Below are 22,227 nucleotides of genomic sequence, written 5' to 3' on the forward strand. Positions count from 1 at the left end.
TTATTGTACCAAATTCAGGTACAATTTTATTTTACAGTGTTCTGAATACAGAGAAGATAGATCTCGATTCATTATTGCATTCGCGCTTTTTGTCTAGTCTTTGGTGGGTTTTTTTCTATTTGCACCTTATTCTTCTCTTAATTTGTTCCCTTTCTAAAATCTATTTTACATTTTTGTCTGTTGTTATTTTTATATTCATTATTGTAGGCAGCGTTTAGGATTTCCAGATATTCTCTGATCTGATCAATTGCATCTTTTGAAAGAGTCACAAAATGTTTGCGCACATGTACTCCAGTTTCTCCTTGCAGAGATTTTATGTATGGCTGAATTTTTTTTTGCGGAAATTTTACAAACTTTTAGCAGAACCTGTGAATTATTCACTAAAAGGTGGCAGAAAAGATTAAAAACTTTTTAGTATTATTGATACTGTCATGTGTAGATTACATGCGTTTTTAGTGCATTTCCACGTGACTTTTTTACTTGCGGAATTTCGGCATCTAGTGCAAGGCTATGGGTAAATTCGCACATAAAACTCAAGAGAAATTGACAATTTGCATTTTAAACACCAGATTGCACTGAGTAAAATAAAAGCACAGCGGGCAGGAGATTTCTATAAATCCAATCCACTTTGCTGGAACAGTTAGAAGCTGCATTTTTTACACAGCGTAATTGTGCAGCGTCAAAACTCATCATGGGAATTTAACCTAAGACAATCCTTAAAGGGAACCTGTCACCGCGTTTTTTGAGATTGAGCTATAAATACTGTTAAATAGGGCCTGCGCTGTGTGTTCCTATAGTGTATGTAGTGTACCCCGATTCCCCATGTATGCTGAGAAATAACTTACCAAAGTCGCCATTTTCGCCTGTCAATCAGGCTGGTCAGGTCGGGAGGGCGTGGTGACATCGCTGGTTCTTCCTCAGCTTTACGTTGGTGGCGTAGTGGTGAAGACACAGCGCGCGATCTGCGCTGTCATCCCTTTCGTCGGTGGGGGCGGCCATCTTCCTGGGGCCGCGCGTGCGCAGATCGAGTGCTCTGCTGCACGGGGCTTCAGGAAAATGGCCGCGGGATGCCGCGCGTGCGCATTAGAGATCGCGGCGGCCATTTTCCCAAAGCCGAGTTTGCATCTCGGCTTTGGGAAAATGGCCGCCGCGATCTCTAATGCGCACGCGCGGCATCCCGCGGCCATTTTCCTGAAGCCCCGTGCAGCAGAGCACTCGATCTGCGCACGCGCGGCCCCAGGAAGATGGCCGCCCCCACCGACGAAAGGGATGACAGCGCAGATCGCGCGCTGTGTCTTCACCACTACGCCACTACGCCACCAACGTAAAGCTGAGGAAGAACCAGCGATGTCACCACGCCCTCCCGACCTGACCAGCCTGATTGACAGGCGAAAACGGCGACTTTGGTAAGTTATTTCTCAGCATACCTGGGGAATCGGGGTACACTACATACACTATAGGAACACACAGCGCAGGCCCTATTTAACAGTATTTATAGCTCAATCTCAAAAAACGGGGTGACAGGTTCCCTTTAAGGGTATGTGTCCACTTTCAGGATGGCCGGTGGTATCGTCGGAGCGGCTTTGCCGCTCTGCGTTAAGCCCCGCCCCCTTCTGGGACGCAATGATGCCGGATGTGTTCACAGCACACATCCGGCATCATCGCACCCATCGCATAGGGCCCTGTGCTATATCTTGCGGCGACGCAGCTTCGCCGCAAGATATACAGACATGCTGCGATCTGAAAAGACGCGCAGCATGTCCGGAGTCGCAGGGCCGCCGCGTGCGTGTTACCACGCATAGTGGAGACGGGATTTCATTAAATCCCCTCCACTATGCTGTAACATCTGGACGCTGCGTGTCTGACTCTGCGGCTCTATGCAGCGTCAGACACGCAGCGTTTCCTGCACGTGGAAACATACCCTAATGAAGAAAGAAGTGATGGATTTTGTGTAAGAAGCATGTTTGTAGAGATATAATTACCAACTTTTACAGAGCAATATTTGGGACAATTAATCCGTACAAGAAAAACTTTATGCCAGAATCTAAATCTAAATACAGCTTGCACCTTTGCATAAACTGTCTGACACTATCAGTCTATGAAGATGGGAATTACCCTTTACGTCAAGCTATAACAGTAAGCTGCTAATCTTACTCTGGTTATTGCAGATTTTTATGCTTTGACTTTGTCTGTGTCGCATTTTGAACTAAATGCAAAAAAAAGGGACTCCAACTGCTAACATATTAATCAGATTAAACATTTGTCAGAAAATTCAGGTTCCCGTTCAATTTCAGTTTATCTGTACATTCTTGTTTCTTCACTTCATATAGGCGCAGCTCCTTAATTCAGATTGTCAGAACCCATTGATGAAGAAAGTTTTCGATATCTTCTTGGCATTTCTGAAAAATGGACAATCAGAAATCTGTTTAAAACATGTCTTTGCTTCACTCAGATCCTTTATTAGCAAGGTAGGTTGTGTATGTAAAATACTGCATTGGTATTACCATTTTTCAGCATGTGTTCTGCACACAAAGCACTGAATGAAGGAGTTGTCTGGTGAAAACAAGTTATATCGCCTATCCGCCCGATACTTGATAACTTGCTGATCGATGGGGGTCCTACTTTTGAGGCTTGCACCTATCGGCAAAAAGGGGAATTTTTACCCCATGGGACACTTTTATCCCCGTTAGACAAGAGAGCGGCAGGTTGGATGCCCGATTGTCACTCATTCATTCTCTATTGAGCTGTCGGAAAAAGCAGAGTGCGGTGCTCGGCAGCCCCAGAGGAAATGAATGCAGCATTAGTTGGCCGTACGTACTGCTGCTTTATTTTAACGGGGTTAACAGTTACTCTTTCTGCCGGTCCCATGATCGGCAAGTTTATAGGTGATAACTTGTTTTCATCTGACAACCAATTTAAAAAGTAGTTATGTGATACCTGTCTAATGCAGTGGTCTTTACACTATGACCGGAAGCTGTCAGCGAATGCTGGCTCTTGTAGTTTTGCCAGTATCATATGTAGAAAAACACGGCACTCCGGAAGGTTACTTGTAGGTGCCCAGGTAGGGTCTCCAGCCCTTCGTAGTTTTGCCAGTAAACTGTCCAAAGAGATGACATTAATGTGCTCAATTAGTTTTGTCTCATTACAAACTGTAATTTTTATTGAACATAAAACATCAAACACTTTGGCAATCAGAGATAATTCTAACAAGAAAGTGATACATAATCTTATGAAAGTCATATTTCTAAGTGTATTCACACGGAGTAGTTCACCGTAGTAAATATGAAAATCATATGGAAGAAAGGTATCAAAAAGAAAAATGTAATAAAAGGAGTATTCACAAGAACAACTATCATATTTTATATAAAAGTACTTGTAAAAAAAATAATTAGCCAAATTATACTCCTCAACATTGAAATTGCAGCGCCAAGAAGGAAAAGTCATGGAATTATAGAAATTACACAATGGATAAACATGTGATAATGATATGCAAATGTTGAAAAAAAAATGGAAACAAAATTTTCAAAATATCTCGATTTATTCAGGTATTGTGTATGAGCGCCACATGCAGAAATCCCCGCACTTTCAGCCTTGGCTACTACCAGTGAGGTTATTAATGGTTGTATGAGGAATGTTCTGCCGCGCTGAATACATTTGGGCAAATCATCAAGATCTGCTGCTGATAGCTCCTTTCCAGTTGCAAAACAATGATATCCCAAATGTGCTTCTGGGTCACTTTGGGGAAATGGCCGTACCACTGTGTCCATGACCAAGTCAATGAAACGATGAGCTCTGAGTGTGCCTGGAATGAAGACTGGAGGGGTCCGGTTCCAGTACATTATGCTACTCAACATCATAATCCTCAACGTAGGGCTGGTGTGATATTCCATCATTACACCCTCTTCATTGACCTCACGCCACCACTCTCCAAGGCTATCATGGTGAAAAGCATGAAGGAAAAGGAGGTCTATCCTTTTCAGCGTTGAGTCACACTTTTGTCTTGAACGCAATAATATCCGGAGGTTAGTCTGGAGACCACATAGGCAATGCCATAAAGAGGCCCTATGGTGTGTGGTGGCATGTGCGGCAAGTGTAATAGCATGTTGCCACATTTATGGTATTTGTCAGAGGAGGTGGTGATGGAGTTTGGCTTTTCCAGGATTTGTACCCCAGGGACCAAAGATTAGACAGTGTATAACTGCAGGTGTCCCCCAATGCTTTCTGTGACTGCCGAATTGTCAGTGAGTGTAGCTTATCATTCCTGCTGTGTGCAGAGGCAAAGCCAACAATAAGAGCAGGCTTACACCCCCCTACTTGCAACGATAAATATGTGCCGAGCGACTTCTTGTTTGCTGATTTGTGGTTGTTTAATGACCTCGTGCGTTGTTGGCACTTCCGTACCTACAGAGTCCTACAGATCCTACTGTAATTATAGAGTGTAATTGTTCTCAGCAGCACATTGTCCTGTGCAAAAATGCTGACAATCATGCTTAGAAATCATGTCACCTGACGAATGAGCATTTGACTTGCTTGTTGTGTCATCAGTAGCCTGTTACACTACCATATTGTCTGGAAACAAGACAATTGTATATCCAGCTTAACCCCTTCACGAAATGCGCCATATCTGTGCTGCGCATGTCGTGTGCCTCCCTTTGATGTAAACTCCGGTGCTGAGCCCACATCTTCCCCGGCACATTAGTTGTTTTGTACAGCCAACATGTGGCCCTAACAGCCATGGGTGGAATTGTGATCCACCCGCGGCTGTTAACCCGTTAAATGCCGCTATCAATCTCTGTCAGCGGCATTTAATGTGATCGCGCCAGAAGCGTGTCACTATTCCCGCCCATCGGCGCCCATGTCACATGACCGCAGGTGGCCGATGGGTTGACATGACAAACCGGGGTCTGCAGGAGACCCCTGTGGTTGTCATTGCTGGATTGCGCTGGGCGGCGCTCATAGCAAGTGAGCATTTCTGATCATTGCCTGTATGTAGCAGAGGCGATCGGACAACTGCAGCTTCTAGTCTCCCATGGAGTCTATTGAAGTATGCAAAAAGTAAAAAAAAAAAATTTTGAAAAAATATTAAAAAATATAAAAGTTCAAATCACCCCCCATTCAATATAAAACAATTAAAAAAATATTTTTTTTGTATCGCCATGTTCAGAATCACCCAATGTATCAAGCTATAGAAAGAATTAATTTGATTGGTAAACAGCGTAACAAAAAAAAAGTCAAAACACCAGAATTACAATTTTTTGTTCACCGCAACATTGCATTAAAGTGCAATAATGGGTGATCAAAAGATTGTACCCACACCAAAATGATATCATTAAAAATGTCAGCTTGGCGTGCAAAATATAAGCCCTTACTCAGCCCCAGATCACAAAAAATGGAGACGCTACAGGTCTCGGAAAATGCTGCAATTTTTGTTTGTTTTTTGTTTTTGTTTTTTTACAAACTTTGGATTTTTTTTCACTGTTTAAATGAAAAACAACCTACACATGTTTGGTATCTACAAACTCATAATGACCTGGCGAATCATATTGCCAGGTCAGTTTAAGCATTTGGTGAACATGGTAAAAAACATTCTAGAAAACAATTGAGGTGTCGTTCAAAAGTACAACTCGTCTTGCAAAAAACAAGCCCTCACACGGCCATATTGAGGGAAAAATAAGTTATGCTAAGAAGGGAAGGTGTTAAAAAAGACCTGTCACCAGGTCAGAAGTAGCCACTTTTTGTTCTCATTCCTGCTGATCCCAAGAACATTACAGGTTTTTCTGTTTTACTATACCATACGGTGGCAGTTCTCATAGGTTGATAGTGCAGAGGAGCCTAAAGACACGCCCCAGAGCATCCTGTTAGCCATGCCTTCTTGGTAAAGATCATAAAATATAGCGCATGACAGTTCTTTTTACAAAAACTAGAGTTCTATGAAAAAGTTTTTGGTAAAATTGTGTAATAAAAAATTAAATTGTCAGTGTTTAAGACGAGCGGTGCTGTATTGGGTCAGCTCTTCATCTAACAGCGTAACTACTCATGTCTTTTCAATGTCTTACTTATTACTGTCTAAACTCATCTTTCTCTGTTGTTAAAGTTTCCCTCCGCCTTCTTCAAAGGAAGAGTCAATATGTGTGCAGCACTTTGCTATGAGGTTCTCAAATGCTGCACATCTAAGCTCAGCTCCACCAGAAACGAAGCTTCAGCTATTCTGTATCTTCTCATGAGGAACAATTTTGAGTTCACCAAGAAACGGACATTTCTCAGAACACATTTACAGGCAAGTGTGTAAAAAAAAAAAAAAAAAAAAAAGTGGTCTGGCAGCCACGTCACTCTCCATTTCATTTATAAGTTACTATATGGAAAAAGCTTCCTGGCAATTATTATTAGTGCAAGTAAGAAGGATGAAGTGATGTCATGTTTATCTTGTAAGAAAATTTGGAAATGGGATCACTGTCTTGTTGGGTAGACTCACTCTTGTAATCAAACTGCAGGATCATCAGGATTTTAGAGGATTTTCTTTTAGCATTTGCTTCATATGGCAAATTATAACATAAGTCAATTTCTAAAAAAAAAGACTTTAAAATGAACCTCCAGTTATGCAAAAAAAAAAAAGAAAAAAGATTAAGCTTCAGGTGCCTGCATTATAGTTCATTCTAAATCATTTGCATTAGCAATTTTGTCCTTAATAACAGAACTGATTGGCTGCAGCCTGTAATTGTAGGTAGCAGAATCACTGGGACTAAGTATTTTTGAACATTTCTTGAGTATCCTGAAGTAAGATACAGAAGAAAGTTTGTTCTAAACCATGATCCAAGATCACTTTGACAATCGTAGCCTCATTAATGTTCAGTTTATGGAACCCATTGTTAGGACTGGCGGAACGCACCAAGACAGGTGACGAAGATGCGTTCGCAGTCCGGGGTCCACCGTGCAGGTGAGAACCTGCTGCTAGCAATTTGCAGACTCTATAGCGGTACACTAAAGTAAACACGCGTGGGTTAAACCTCACCCAGCGTGAGGAAAGCGATCCTGTTAATTCACAGGACCGCAATACCGCACTAGAGAGCGAGCAAGTGGCCAGCGGACTTAACCCCAGAAGGGATTGAAGCCCGATTAGGCCCTTGCTGGCACAACACCGCAACTGGGTGTGTAGAGAACCTTCAGAAATATAAGCGCACAAGTGCGCGAGCGATGCCGCACTAACGGACGCCACTAACCACCCAGACTTGGGTATGGAAAGCGCAAGGCAGGCGCACGGCGCCGTACTGGCAGGCACAGCTACAGGACGCTGTGATGTGTGTTTAGTGTAGTAGGCTAAGTCGGGCGCTAGATAGCAGCCGTACACCTTCCGCGAACAGACATTCAATAGGGAAGGGGTAACCAAGAACGACTTGCACTCACACATACACACATATCAATTGTAAGACAATACTAGCGCATGGCCGTGCGGTCATGCGCAGTTTATATAGCTGCAGCACAGGAAATGGCTACAGAACTTTTGCCCTTCTAGGACCTGCCAAGAGGACCAATGGAATGTGCCGCAGAGCCTGAGCACATGACCCTCGATCTCCAACGGGAGATCTTGCCCTGGGCATGCTCAGTGTGTGCAGATAAGGACTTAGTCCCAGAGAAGTCCGCTCGCTGCTGACCAGAATAGGCTTCAAAGGCAGAAGCTGGAGAAGCAGCAATAACTCTTCTCACAGAGTCAGACTGAGCGAGACGCTGGGATCGACGTCCCTGCTGAGCAGACTCCACTGCGGCTGGAGGGGAATGGGAGACCGCAGCGGAGACGGATCGAGATTCCCCCTGTGCAGCAGAGGAAACTCGACTCCTAACATTACCCCCCCTCCTAGGGCCCCCCCCTCCTTGGGCCTCGCTACGCTCGAAGGCAGCAATGAGCTGTGGGGCCCGAATGTTTTCAGCAGGCTCCCAAGACCTGTCCTCTGGACCATAACCCTTCCAATCCACCAAATAAAACTTTTTGCCGCGTACCACCTTGCACCCTAAAATAGCGTTCACCTCGTAATCGTCCGTAGACGAACCCGATGTCCCGGCAGATGACTCGGAAAACCGGGACATGTATACGGGTTTCAAGAGGGACACATGAAAGGTGTCGGTGATACCCAAGCGTGGAGGAAGAGCCAGGCGGTAGACCACGGGATTAACCTGCTCGAGGACCTTGAATGGGCCCAAGTAGCGAGGAGCAAACTTAGTGGACTCAACTCGCAGCCTGATGTTACGGGCGGAGAGCCACACCAAGTCGCCAGGAGCAAAGGCCGGGGCAGGGCGCCGATGTGCATCGGCGGAGGACCTCATTCTCTCCTTCGAGGCCCGAATGGCATCCTGAGTGCGGTCCCAAATGTCCCGTGCCTCCACTGCCCAGTCTGCCACCCTGGAGTCAGCAGAGGACACGGGCATAGGCACAGGAACCCGCGGATGCTGGCCGTAATTAAGGAGGAAAGGAGTCTGACCGGTGGAATCGGCTACAGCGTTATTAAGGGCGAACTCTGCCCATGGTAATAAAGATGCCCAGTCATCCTGCCTGGCAGAAACAAAATGTCGCAGATATGTGACCAGAGTCTGATTGGCCCTCTCTACCAACCCATTCGTCTCGGGATGATATGCGGAAGAGAGATTTAACTCAATGCTGAGAAGACGACAAAGCTCTCTCCAGAACCGAGACGCAAACTGGGGACCCCGGTCACTGACAATTTTGTCTGGCATGCCGTGTAGGCGGAAGATGTGTCTTATGAACAACGCTGCCAAGGCCCGTGCAGAAGGTAACCGTGGGAGCGGCACCAAGTGCACCATTTTCGAGAAATGATCGGTAATTACCCAAATGACGGTACAGCCGCGAGACTTGGGCAAACCCACTACAAAGTCCATCCCGACCATCTCCCAGGGCCTGTCTGCCACCGGCAAGGGATAGAGTAACCCAGACGGCCGTTGTCGAGGAGACTTATTTTTGGCGCATGAGACACACGCCAGAACGTAATCCCTGACATCTCGCAGCATATGTGGCCACCAGTACGTCCTCGCCAGCAGCTCAGATGTCCTTTTAGTCCCAAAGTGTCCACCCACCCTGGAGGAATGAGCCCAAGAGAGAACCTCCGGTCGCAAATTTATGGGCACAAAAGTCTTGCCTGGAGGCACAGACTCAAGCGACACCGGAGCCACGGTTCTCAAGCTCTCAGAAGGAACAATAAGCCGAGGCTCTCCTTCCTCCTCCTCAGATGACACAACAGAGCGAGAAAGAGCATCAGCTCGAATGTTCTTCTCCCCAGCGACATAATGGAGGGTGAAGTGGAATCGGGAGAAGAATAAGGACCATCTGGCCTGGCGAGAATTTAGCCTCTGGGCTGTTTGCAAATATAGCAAATTTTTATGGTCTGTAAATACTTGAAAGGGAAAACGAGCCCCCTCCAAGAGATGTCTCCACTCAGAGAAAGCCAATTTCATCGCTAGCAACTCCCTGTCCCCGATGGAATAATTCCTCTCCGCTGGTGTGAAGGTCTTGGAGAAGAAAAAGCACGGATGCTTCCGACCTTGAGCATCCTTCTGGAAGAGGACTGCTCCAGCACCAACGGAAGAGGCATCCACCTCCATTATAAACGGCTTATCGACATCGGGACGATGTAGGATGGGAGCGCTAGCAAAATGAGACTTAGTAGAAGAAAAGGCCCTGGAGACCTCTTCAGACCACACTTTGGGATTTGCTCCCTTCTTGGTGAGGGCTACCAAGGGAGCTACCAAAGTTGAGAAATGGGGGATGAACTGGCGGTAATAATTAATGAACCCCATAAAGCGCTGCACCGCTTTAAGTGAATGGGGTTCTTGCCAGTCCATCACAGCCTGTAGTTTGGCAGGATCCATAGCCAATCCTTGGGCAGAGATGATATAGCCCAAGAAAGGTAAAGACTCCTGCTCAAACACACACTTCTCCAACTTTGCGTAAAGAGAGTTTGCCCGTAAGAGGTCGAAGACTCTGCCAACATCTCTCCGGTGGGAGTCAATATCTGGAGAGAAGATGAGAATATCATCCAGATAGACTACGACCGAGGTGGAAAGCATATCCCGGAAGATGTCGTTGACAAAGTCTTGGAAAACGGCTGGGGCATTACAGAGCCCGAAGGGCATCACCAGATACTCATAATGCCCATCTCTGGTGTTAAACGCCGTCTTCCATTCGTCCCCCTCACGAATGCGAATCAGGTTATAAGCTCCCCGCAGGTCTAATTTGGTAAATACCTTAGCTCCCCGTAGCCTATCAAAAAGCTCAGAAATCAGGGGCAGCGGGTACTTATTTTTAACGGTGATGGCGTTAAGACCCCTGTAGTCTATGCAAGGACGCAACTCTCCATTCTTCTTCTGTACGAAGAAGAACCCTGCCCCAGCTGGTGACACTGACTTCCTAATAAATCCTCTTGCCAAATTCTCCTGGATGTATTGGGACATAGCCTCCGTTTCCGGGAGAGAGAGGGGATAGACACGTCCCCGAGGAGGTTCTGCTCCAGGCAAGAGATCTATAGGACAGTCATAGGGACGGTGAGGCGGAAGGGTCTCCGCGGCTTTTTTGGAAAAGACGTCTGCATAAGACCAATAGTGTTTGGGGAGAGTAGAGAGATCTGCGGGTATCTCAGTGGTGGAAACCTGAACGCACTCTTTCACACATCTGCCCTTACAGGATTCACTCCAACCCAATATCCTCCCAGAGGTCCACTCAATATGTGGGGAGTGGAAACGAAGCCAGGGCATTCCCAGCAGAATCTCATCCATTCCCTCGGGAAGGACAAGAAGGGAAATAGTCTCCTGGTGGGATGGGGACATGGCTAACGTGAAAGGGACAGTCTGATGTGTGATCTGTAATGGAAGTGTCGACCCATTCACCACTCTCACGGTTACTGGTTTGGCTAGCATAGCCAGAGGTATTGCGTGGCGCTGAGCAAAAGCAGAAGACATAAAATTTCCCTCTGCTCCTGAATCCACACAAAGCTCTACTGTAAGAGTGGATATGCCTAACAGGATTGTCCCTTTAAAGGACAATTTTGAGGAAAATGCCGCGGTGTCCAGTGAACCTCCTCCAATGGACACTAGACGCGATCGTTTTCCCGACCGCCGTGGACATTTATTAGCGAAATGTCCCGGTTGCTGGCAATTTTTACATAGCACAGGTACTCGAGCGGTCTGAGACCTAGATCCCGCTCGAGAAACCTCCATGGCCTCATGGGAGTCGGACGCCATAACAGGAGATTCTAGAGGTTTGGCAAAGATGGGAGCCAGCCGAAACCTCTGCCTACACTGGGTCCGCTCCAACCTCCGCTCGTTAAAACGGAGATCGATGCGGGTAGCTATAGTAATAAGCTCCTCCAGTGTGGCGGGAATCTCCCTGGTGGCCAAGGCGTCCTTCACATGATCTGCCAGTCCTTTCCAGAACACCGGAATAAGGACTTTATCCGGCCATTCCAGCTCAGAAGCTAGAGTCCGGAATAGGATGGCAAACTGGCTGACCATGGACGAAGCCTGAGTAATTGCCAACAATTGGAGCGCGGTATCGTGGGTGACACGAGGTCCCAGAAAGACCTGCCTCAGAGCGTCCAGGAAGATAGGAGCACTCTGCACCACACGATCACCACGTTCCCAAAGCGGCGTTGCCCACTCCAACGCCCTGCCCGACAAGAGAGATATAATGAATCCCACTTTCGCCCGTTCCGTAGGAAAACGTGCAGCCAGCAGCTCGAGATGTATGGAGCACTGGCTCACGAATCCCCGACATGGCTTACTGTCACCAGCAAACTTGTCTGGAAGCGGGAGACGGGATAAGGTCAGAGCAGGGGTGGCAGCGGACAAACTGGCTGCAGCTGCACTTGCAGCCTGAACAGCGACAGCAGTAACGTCCACAGCTGAGGTTGTGCACTCGAGAGCCGCCAACCTACCCTCCAGCTGCTGGATGTACTGCTGTAGACGCTGACCGTCTGCCATTTACTAGCCAGACCCTGGCGCTAGTATTATGTTAGGACTGGCGGAACGCACCAAGACAGGTGACGAAGATGCGTTCGCAGTCCGGGGTCCACCGTGCAGGTGAGAACCTGCTGCTAGCAATTTGCAGACTCTATAGCGGTACACTAAAGTAAACACGCGTGGGTTAAACCTCACCCAGCGTGAGGAAAGCGATCCTGTTAATTCACAGGACCGCAATACCGCACTAGAGAGCGAGCAAGTGGCCAGCGGACTTAACCCCAGAAGGGATTGAAGCCCGATTAGGCCCTTGCTGGCACAACACCGCAACTGGGTGTGTAGAGAACCTTCAGAAATATAAGCGCACAAGTGCGCGAGCGATGCCGCACTAACGGACGCCACTAACCACCCAGACTTGGGTATGGAAAGCGCAAGGCAGGCGCACGGCGCCGTACTGGCAGGCACAGCTACAGGACGCTGTGATGTGTGTTTAGTGTAGTAGGCTAAGTCGGGCGCTAGATAGCAGCCGTACACCTTCCGCGAACAGACATTCAATAGGGAAGGGGTAACCAAGAACGACTTGCACTCACACATACACACATATCAATTGTAAGACAATACTAGCGCATGGCCGTGCGGTCATGCGCAGTTTATATAGCTGCAGCACAGGAAATGGCTACAGAACTTTTGCCCTTCTAGGACCTGCCAAGAGGACCAATGGAATGTGCCGCAGAGCCTGAGCACATGACCCTCGATCTCCAACGGGAGATCTTGCCCTGGGCATGCTCAGTGTGTGCAGATAAGGACTTAGTCCCAGAGAAGTCCGCTCGCTGCTGACCAGAATAGGCTTCAAAGGCAGAAGCTGGAGAAGCAGCAATAACTCTTCTCACAGAGTCAGACTGAGCGAGACGCTGGGATCGACGTCCCTGCTGAGCAGACTCCACTGCGGCTGGAGGGGAATGGGAGACCGCAGCGGAGACGGATCGAGATTCCCCCTGTGCAGCAGAGGAAACTCGACTCCTAACACCCATCAGTCATCTAGAAATTAAATAGACTGGTCTGAACAATTTAGACATCAATTAAAGTTAAATCTAATCCCAGATTATGCTAATGGCCATGTTCCTAGAAAGATGCGGTTTTTAGAGGTCACTCCTTTCCGATCCCAGGAAGGAGTCAGTCATTCTCAAGGCTAACAATGTCGAGAAGAAAAGAAGACATTCCCGTGAGAGATCTATAAAGCTTTAACAAACAAATATTAAGATGCTACTAATGGCTGGGCAGGAACTTACTGACATTTTATTTCTGCCAGTAACGGTACAATACCAAAGAACTTTTACTTTGTTGAGATGTGATTACTGCAGTGTTTTACAAAGTGATTAAAACATTCTTCTTGTCAGGCAAGTTGTTTCCAAACTTTATTTGTATAGACCTTTTTACTTCTCCCTTCATAGTAAATGCAATTTTATAAGTTCTCACTTTGAAGTTCCTTTAGTCAATATTTGGGAAGTGGTTGTATCCCTAATTGCATTATCTCCATCGGTAGGCTTGTTTTCCAATTTATGTGCAGTCTTCATTCTATAGACAGTTTTATCCAGATCCAAATCGCAGACCAACGAGCTAAGTGTCATATAGTAACCCGCCAACTACTGTAGGTAGACATCTGACAGCCCCCTCTGTCTAACAAGAAGAAATGTAATGATACATTTCCAAAATCTGTGTTGTGTACCCCCAGTGCGTACAACCCTGGAGGATACAGTACACTCGTATTCATGCATTGGTTTCAATAGGTTCAGCACCGTAAATGGTTACAGATAGTTTTGTTTGTCTAGACTGGTTATAATAAAAGTGTCCCATAATGGGCTTCAGGATTGTTAGATACCAGGTAATATTTCTTACAAGAAAGCACTGTTTTCTCTAGATCATAATTGCTGTAAGTCAGCTGATTGCGGATGTGGCTCTTAGTGGAGGATCCAGGTTCCAGGAATCACTTTCTATTATTAACAATTTTGCAAACAGTGACAAAGCAATGAAGGTATGTTTCCTGATATTTATTCATTTACTTTATTATAAATTGCTTCATTTGCAATGAGTGGAACAGGCTGCCACGAGAGGTGGTGAGTTCTACTTCAATGGAAGTCTTCAAACAGAGGCTGGACAGACATCTGTCTGGGATGATTTAGTGAATCCTGCATTGAGCAGGGGGTTGGACCAGATGACCCAGGAGGTCCCTTACAACTCTAACATTCTAGGATTCTATAATCATTTGATTGCATAGTAATGCGGTTTTGTAGGTGAAACAATCGTCTGCACTTGTGTACTTCAGCTGCCCCATGTTACCTTACCCTTATTGTTTGTAGTTAGTTGTAAGGAATAATGGATAAAACAGTAATCAAAAGTTCAACTGAAACTTTGAACAGTAGTTAGACAACTTATCAGAAGTGCTGATTTTTTTTTCAGTTGACTCACATTGTGGACACATATGGACTCAATCTTTCCAGATTTTCTTTTTTTATTATTATTATTATTATTATTGTAAGAATACTTGAAACATCACAACAAAAAAATGTAAAAACCTTCTCTATGGAAATAACTATTGCCTCATAGTGCCAGCGCAGTGGGTCTCTTTAGTAGCGGGTGCAGGCTTTAGGCGCAGCAGCCGGCTCTTGCTTCTTCTGACCAAGTGCTCCGCCGCTGCCGCTCCCCCTCTGTCTTCTGAGACCCTCACTCGAGTATAAACCGAGGGGGGCTTTTTCAGCACAATAAAATGTGCTGAAAAACTCTGCTTATACTGCTTATACTCGTATATATATGGTAATACCCAAAACTAAAAACTCATGTAAGAAATGGAATATGCTGAACTGAAGAGCTACAGAAGTTTAATGAAGATTCTTGTATTATTACGTGGCTTTGCTTACAAGAATCTACAAGAATTTGTTGCTTTTGAACATTTTTTTTCTTCTATCACTTATTTGTAGAAAGAAAGGGTAGAAACCTGTAATAGACTAAACGTTTACATACATCCTATGACTAAGGGCGCTGAAGTGTGTCCGAAACGCGTAAGGCTTGGAGGGTTTTCCCTCTTATTTTAAATATTTTTAAATTGTTCTAATAAAAGATTTTATTTTATCTGAGTGGATGTGCTGGAATCAACCTTTCATCTCTTCATAAATATAAGTGTTGCTCATCTACATTTTTTTCCATTTCCTAATGTTACATAAAGCAGTCAATAGCGTTTCCCTCAGAAGTGAAAGATCTGACAAAGAGAATCCGTACAGTAATCATGGCAACAGCTCAGATGAAGGAACACGAACGAGATCCTGAGATGTTGATTGATCTACAGTATAGCTTGGCCAAGTCGTATGCTAGCACACCTGAGCTTAGAAAAACCTGGCTGGAGAGTATGGCCAAGATCCATGTGAAGAATGGAGACTATTCGGAGGTTGGTGACTTCTGGAAACTTTGTGTTGTGTGGTTTTGTGATTTGTTAATGTGATTTTTATTTTTTTACAACTTCCGTTGCATATTCTGACCACGTATTGTATGAAATACAGAAATGTCATGTACGGGTTCATCATCTGTATTCTGCAAAAATCAGTTACAGACCTAATTTATAGCCTAAAATAAAGGCAAGTGTGTGGCATTGATATGTATTTTAGGATGGTTTGAAAGATTTTTTAGCCTACTCCCATATTGACCGATTTTCATTTTATGCCTTTTATTTCTTTTTCCCCTCCTTCCAAGAGTCATAACTGTTTTATTTTTTCATCCACATAGACTTATGAGGATTAATTTTTTTGCGGAATGAGTAGTAGCTTTAAATTACCATTCCTTCACCATTCATATAGTGTGCTGAAAATCATCAAAGTGGCATGAAATGGCAAAGAAAATGCAATTTTGGCATAGTTTTGTGGGTTTTGTTTTTGCAACATTCATTGTGCGGTAAAAATGATTTAGCAAAATCTGATTGCTTATTCTATGTACTGAAATACCATGGTATGTAGTTTGTAGAATAGCTGAGGTGATGGACATAGCTAAGATGATGGTCTCCTATGAAGCCCAGTCTTTGTCTTGCCTTCATAGGGGTGTCAACATGGTTTCCTTTTGGACCTTAGAAGGGTTGTCCAGTCCCCGTATATTGCGGGGATTCGCCAGTTTCAGATCCGGAACCGAGGGATATGTATGAGTTATACATACTCCTGGCCAGAGACCGCCCAGTGGGTGCCGCTTCTTTCCTTACACTTTTATTGAGCGAGGCTGCACCCACTGGACGGCCATGCCCACTAATATACAGCACCCAAATAGCACAAATAACGTACACAACTCTAAAGTATGATTTACCTCAAAGTTAAAAAGAGCTTAGGTACAAAAGTGAAAGATTAATAAAAAAAGTTTTTATTATGACACATGATTAAAATTAAAACATTCCAGAAAAAATAGAAAAATAAATGCCAAAATCAGAGGCTGCAAAGCCAATAGCAGTCTAGGGAGACCTTAGTTCATCTTATAACCAAATTGAAATCCTAGTCCACATGGATAAATACTAAGTGCAAAAAAGTTGATCATATAAAATGCTGCTAAAAAGCATGCAAAATAGCGCATATAGTATAATCCAAAAAGTGCTGATTGTGCATAAAAAAAGTGCATGTCCACTAATCGGTCCCTGGCCGGGAGTATGTATAACGCATTTGTACCCTCTGTTCCCGGCTCAGAAACCCACGAATCCTTGAAGCACAGTGTGTGCGCTGAGGGGACGCATGAGTTTGCAGTCACACAAATTGACTGCAGACTTTTCAATATAGACTGGTCAAGCCCATTATGCAGGCCTTTGGCTGCCATAGAACCCACCAGCACCCTGCCATCATGTCCGTCAGGGGTGCCCAGAATGGCGAAACCTTTGATTACGATAGAAAGTCATCCCCTATGCCTTGGAAAGGAAAAAACTTGAAAATATGAGAATAACCCTTTAAACACAAAAAAATTAACCATCAAAATTCAGTAACCACTGATCTAATGTAATCTGTAAGCATTTATTGGTCATATATAGTATAAATCCCTTCAGTATTTTATAAACGTAGACAATATCTTTAATTAGTTTTATCTCAAATATCCCAATGTGAAGTTCTAGGTTTCCTCTGAGATCGGTACCATTTATCCAGTGGCAGCGCCTCTGCTTCTTTACAGCGGCTGGTTAGTGTTGGTATATTTACCGCAGAGAACTACCTAAATGTGAATTTCACTATGGTAATAACGAAGTGCTATATTTTTTGTAAAACAAAATATTTTGCTTATACAAGTCATATAAAATAGGTTAAAATAGAAGAGTGCTGAAAAAAGGAGAAAAGAAGGTGTCCCTCTGCCCTGAAATGCGCGTCTGGGTAGAGGGACGCCATCGTTTTCCTTAGCGATCCACACTAACAGGTAATGACTTATAGGTTTGCTGGATTGGGACTGTCAGTATTTTGTTACGCTCACTGCATACCAGGTTAAATAGTTGGGTAATAGGAATTTACTACCAGTAGCATCTTACCTAGCACTAAGGCTGGTTTCACATTTGCGTTTAAAAACGCAGCGTTTTAAACACAAACGCATTTGGTGCAAAAACGCGTTTAAACGCTGCGTTTTTTAGACGCAAGCGTTTTTGCATGTTTTAATACAAACGCGGCGTTTTGACGCGTTTACATGCGTTTTTTCCTGCGTTTGCGTTTTTGAAACGCATGATGAGAAGTGTGTGACAGCTGCCAATCATCAAAATCAACAAGAAAACCCACTATAAACAGAAATAGCTAGGGTTTGGGTTAGGGTTAGGATCCCTAGTAACCCTAGGGATCCTAACCCTAACCCGAAGGGATCCTAACCCAAACCCTAACCCTAAGGGATCCTAACCCTAAAACAAACCCAAACGCTAAGGGATCCTAACCCTAACACAAACCCAAACGCTAAGGGATCCTAACCCTAACACAAACCCAAACGCTAAGGGATCCTAACCCTAAGGGATCCTAACCCTAACACAAACCCAATCGCTAAGGGATCCTAACCCTAAGGGATCCTAACCCAAACCCTAACCCTAAGGGATCCTAACCCTAAGGGATCCTAACCCTAAGGGTTAGGGTTAGGATCCCTTAGGGTTTGGGTTAGGGTTAGGATCCCTTAGGATTAGGGTTAGGGTTAGGATCCCTTAGGGTTAGGGTTAGGGTTGGGGGGTTGGCTTATCAGTGTGTTTTCTTGTGTTTTTCTATTAAAATGCATGCGTTTAAAAATGCATGCAAACGCATGTGCTTAAAAACGCATGCGTTTACATAGACATCAAACGCCGCTAGAAATTACTACATGTTGCATCTCTGCAACAAAACGCATGCATAGAAACGACGCATGCATTGTCAAAATGCGGCAAAACGCTGCATTGTCAAAATGCGGCAAAACGCACGCAAAAAAACGCATGCGTTTTTAATGTTAAGTATAGGGGAAAAAACGCATGCGTTTTTTTGCAATAAAACACACAAAAAAAAACGCAAATGTGAAACCAGCCTTACCTGTAGTTACTATTTCCTCATTACCTTAGCCTGTGAGCTGGTGGTTGTAACTAGTCCCATAGCTGGTTTTCCTAGCAATTTATAACATACAGACCTTATTATGATTTTTTTGATTACGGTAAGTAGTTTTGGAATATATAAACGCTGGGGATTCACAAGGCCAGTTATTAACAAAGGATACCATAATCTTAGATAAAAATGGATTCCAAATTAGTTTTTACAAATGTTTGCACTTGATTGTCTGTATATATTGGCTTACCTAGATCGCATTTATACCTTGGATTAGCGTCCCTTCTTTTCTCCTTTTTCATCACCCTTCCATTTTAACCTGTTTTTTTTATGAATTTTATAACATAGAATATCTTCTTTTACAAGAAATATAGCAGTTTGTAATTACTATGGTGAAATTCACATTTGGGTAATACCTTGCTGTAAATATTGATCGTTCTGAAGTGTGAACCAAGAAGTATTTAGTTCAGTGCACATTAATGGGAAAACTTGGTGTTGGTATATGCATTAGTTTGATTACTATCTGGATCTTGTTACATTTGAGGAAAGAAATGTCTATCTGAAATTACGGTAAACTTGTGAAGAAAATGCAAATTATATGATTTTTTTTTCCTAGGCTGCAATGTGTTGCATCCATGTAGCTGCCCTAGTTGCTGAATTCCTCTACAGAAAAAGTAAGTTTTGCATTTCTGAATGCCAGTTTTTCCTTCCTGTCTTGTCAATAATTAGATAATTAATAAAGAGGTAAGATTTGGCAGAAACCTAGGGAAAATTAATTACTGTCCTTGTTGTACTAAAATTTGCCAGGACTTGAGTGACAGTTTGGAGGGAGGACAATTCAAAAAAATCAGATTAATTCACAGAGTATGGGAAAAAGTCAAACTTATTAGTGAAGTGAGTGGGTTCACCAGATTCTCGCCTGTTTGGGACAACATTTATCTACCGGAATTTAGGCAGAGGGAGGGTTTCCACTTTTGGTCTGCAGCAGGTATTAAACGGCTGGGGCAGCTGATAAGTCAGGGCAGACTTAAAACATTTGAGGAGTTGCAGGAAGAATTTCAGTTGCCACGGTCTGAATTGTTCCAGTATAATCGTATCTCTCATGCTTATCAGGCACAGAATAAAAGGGGAGCCATAGTGGTACAGATTGATCTCATGCTCGACTATATCCTTAAGAATAGCTGCACGAAGGGGGCGATTTCAGAAATATATGGGTTTCTGCTTTTTTCTTTCCTGGAAAAATATCCCATCCGAGCCAAAGGGAAATGGGAATCTGAATTGGGAATAATTGACAATGATAGATGGGAGTCGGTCCTAGAATATGTGCCCAAGATATCAATGAGTGAACCTGGCAGGCTATCACAGTTATTCGTAATCCATAGGGCCTATAGAACCCCTGACAGGTTGTTCAAGGCTGGGCTTAGGCAGAACTCGGAAAAGCCCTCGGTGCTCACAATCCCAGGCGGGGATATTGCAGATGATGTGGCAGTGCCCTAGACTGTCCTCCTTCTGGATAGTTGTTTTAAATCGTATTGAACTGGTGTATGGATGCTCTGTCCCTAGGGTTTCACGGACTTGCATATTGGGATATGTAGAGGAAATTGTTACGGACAACATGTTTAAAATAGCTATTGCACGATTGTTATTCATTGCTAGGAAATTGATCACCAAATTTTGGATTAGAGAGGAACCTCCAACAAGAAGAGACTTTCTTAAGCAAACGGAGCATATACTTACTTTGGAGAAAAGTATCTACACCAAAAGGAATAAGCTGGACATCTTCCACAAGCTGTGGCAGCCGTGGATGGACTTGAATTAGGATGATAAATGAGAACATAGGGAGCCTAGTATTCAATGGAAATATAACGGATGTTTATTCAAATGTTTGTATGATGATGGGAATTGGGGTGGCTCTGGCTGAGGTCTCTGGGGTTGGGGGACTCTGGGTCGGGGGTAAAAACTTATCTGTAAATGTTTAATGTAACATTGTCATGAGAAATATTCTGATTGTTTATTCTTTGCAGATAATAAAAATCTATCTGATAAAAAAAAAAAAAATTTTTTTTGCCAGGACTGCACATTTTAGTTCCCTATTCTAGTCCTTGGAAAATGGACCTTCGCAATCTATGTACCCTAATAGGGCTAACAGAGCGGGGTTTTCTTCATAAGACAAACCCTATAGTAAAAATCACAAGGAGGGTTTTGTGATGTACTAAATAGACTGCTATCACGTTGCTGGAGGCATATTATAGAGAGAGTGAATAATATCCTTAGTAAATGGAAAAATCATGATTAAACCATATTTTTTTTATCAGAACTTTTTCACAGTGGCTGTTCTGTATTCAAGAAGATCACACCAAATATTGACGAGGAGGCAGCCATGAAGGAAGATGCTGGTGTACTGGATGTCTACTACAGCGAGGTAACAGAACATTTGCTTTAATTTATTGTTCCAGCATATATAAACAGCATTTATATGAGAAGCGGGATAGTAAAATGTCACATTTTATTACAACCATTAGACACATAGTAACCCAAACATTACATTTATAATGTTGGCTTTACCCTCTGAAACCAATGTTATTTGCACATCGGCTGAAGCTAAATAAGATGGCACCTTTAACAAACAAATTGTAATTTTACTTAGCCCGGTTATGTTTATTCAATTTTATTGTGACAGTTTAGATAAAAGATCTAAATGACATCTGTGAGTTCCTGGGTAACTCTGCAAAACTGTTTAATATGACAAGCAGCTGAACACGGTCATGTGCTCAGCCAAATCTTAGTCGTACTATACCTTAATTGTATAGGGGACCCTTACTCCTTTTTTGTTTGTTTTTTCTCTTTTTTTTTTTTTTTTAAATTTAAATGCATGAATTTGTGGTGAAACATAAATTTTAGCAATTCGGTTTTATTAAAAATGTGGCACTATTTGGGCTCTTTGTCTTCCTGAACATTGAACTTTGATGTTGTCTGTGGTTTTAAATCAACTGAGAAGAGCTCAATAAAAGACAGATAAGTTACTGTTCATCAGAATGAGCTCACTGATGGATTGAGTTAACTCATTCTGTACGCTTTGATAGACAGAGGTTATAGAAGGCACGCAGTGTAACATTTTTAATGAAACAGAATTAGGCTAGTTTCACATTTGCGTTTAAAAACGCAGCATTTAAAACGCATCCGCAGGTGGTGAAAAAAAGCACGTAAACGCTACGTTTTTTAGACGCATGCGTTTTCGCAAGCGGTAAAAAAAGCCACGTTTTTACGCGTTTACATGCGTTTTTCCTGCGTTTGCGTTTTTGATACGCATGATGACAAAAATCACAAGAGAAAAATCAAGATCCAGACACCGCCAATGGGACTACAGAGGGCGTGTGACATGACTCTGTGGACCAAAATATGGAAAAATTGTAGCTCTCAAAATGTGGTAACGCAAAAAATATTATTAGGAATAAAAAGCGTCTTTAGTGTGTGACAGCTGCCAATCATAAAAATCAACTAGAAAACCCACTATAAATAGAAATGGCTAAGGTTAGGGTTAGGGTTTGGATCCCTAGGGTTAGGGTTAGGGTTTGGATCCCTAGGGTTAGGGTTTGGATCCCTAGGGTTAGGGTTTGGGTTTGGATCCCTAGGGTTAGGGTTAGGGTTTGGATCCCTAGGGTTAGGGTTAGGGTTTGGATCCCTAGGGTTAGGGTTAGGGTTTGGATCCCTTTATCACCTTGATTGTGGGGGA

At 43.7% G+C, this 22,227-nt stretch overlaps 1 protein-coding gene across 4 annotated transcripts in view; it reads left to right on the plus strand.

The window, feature by feature from the left end:
* Positions 1-22,227, plus strand: part of DOCK11 (dedicator of cytokinesis 11) — a 421,093-nt gene that overhangs the window by 298,942 nt on the left and 99,924 nt on the right. For 2 of the 4 annotated variants that reach the window (XM_069746935.1, XM_069746934.1), the window contains 6 exons: positions 2,331-2,468; positions 6,095-6,277; positions 13,874-13,987; positions 15,176-15,394; positions 19,111-19,168; positions 20,810-20,916. In XM_069746935.1, the coding sequence (XP_069603036.1) occupies positions 2,331-2,468; positions 6,095-6,277; positions 13,874-13,987; positions 15,176-15,394; positions 19,111-19,168; positions 20,810-20,916 (819 nt within the window). The remainder of the gene's footprint in view (positions 1-2,330; positions 2,469-6,094; positions 6,278-13,873; positions 13,988-15,175; positions 15,395-19,110; positions 19,169-20,809; positions 20,917-22,227) is intronic. The other 2 variants (XM_069746933.1, XM_069746936.1) reach the window with 1 other exon arrangement.

The sequence above is a fragment of the Ranitomeya imitator genome, chromosome 2 (assembly GCF_032444005.1).
Source record: "Ranitomeya imitator isolate aRanImi1 chromosome 2, aRanImi1.pri, whole genome shotgun sequence".
Lineage (NCBI taxonomy): Eukaryota > Metazoa > Chordata > Amphibia > Anura > Dendrobatidae > Ranitomeya > Ranitomeya imitator.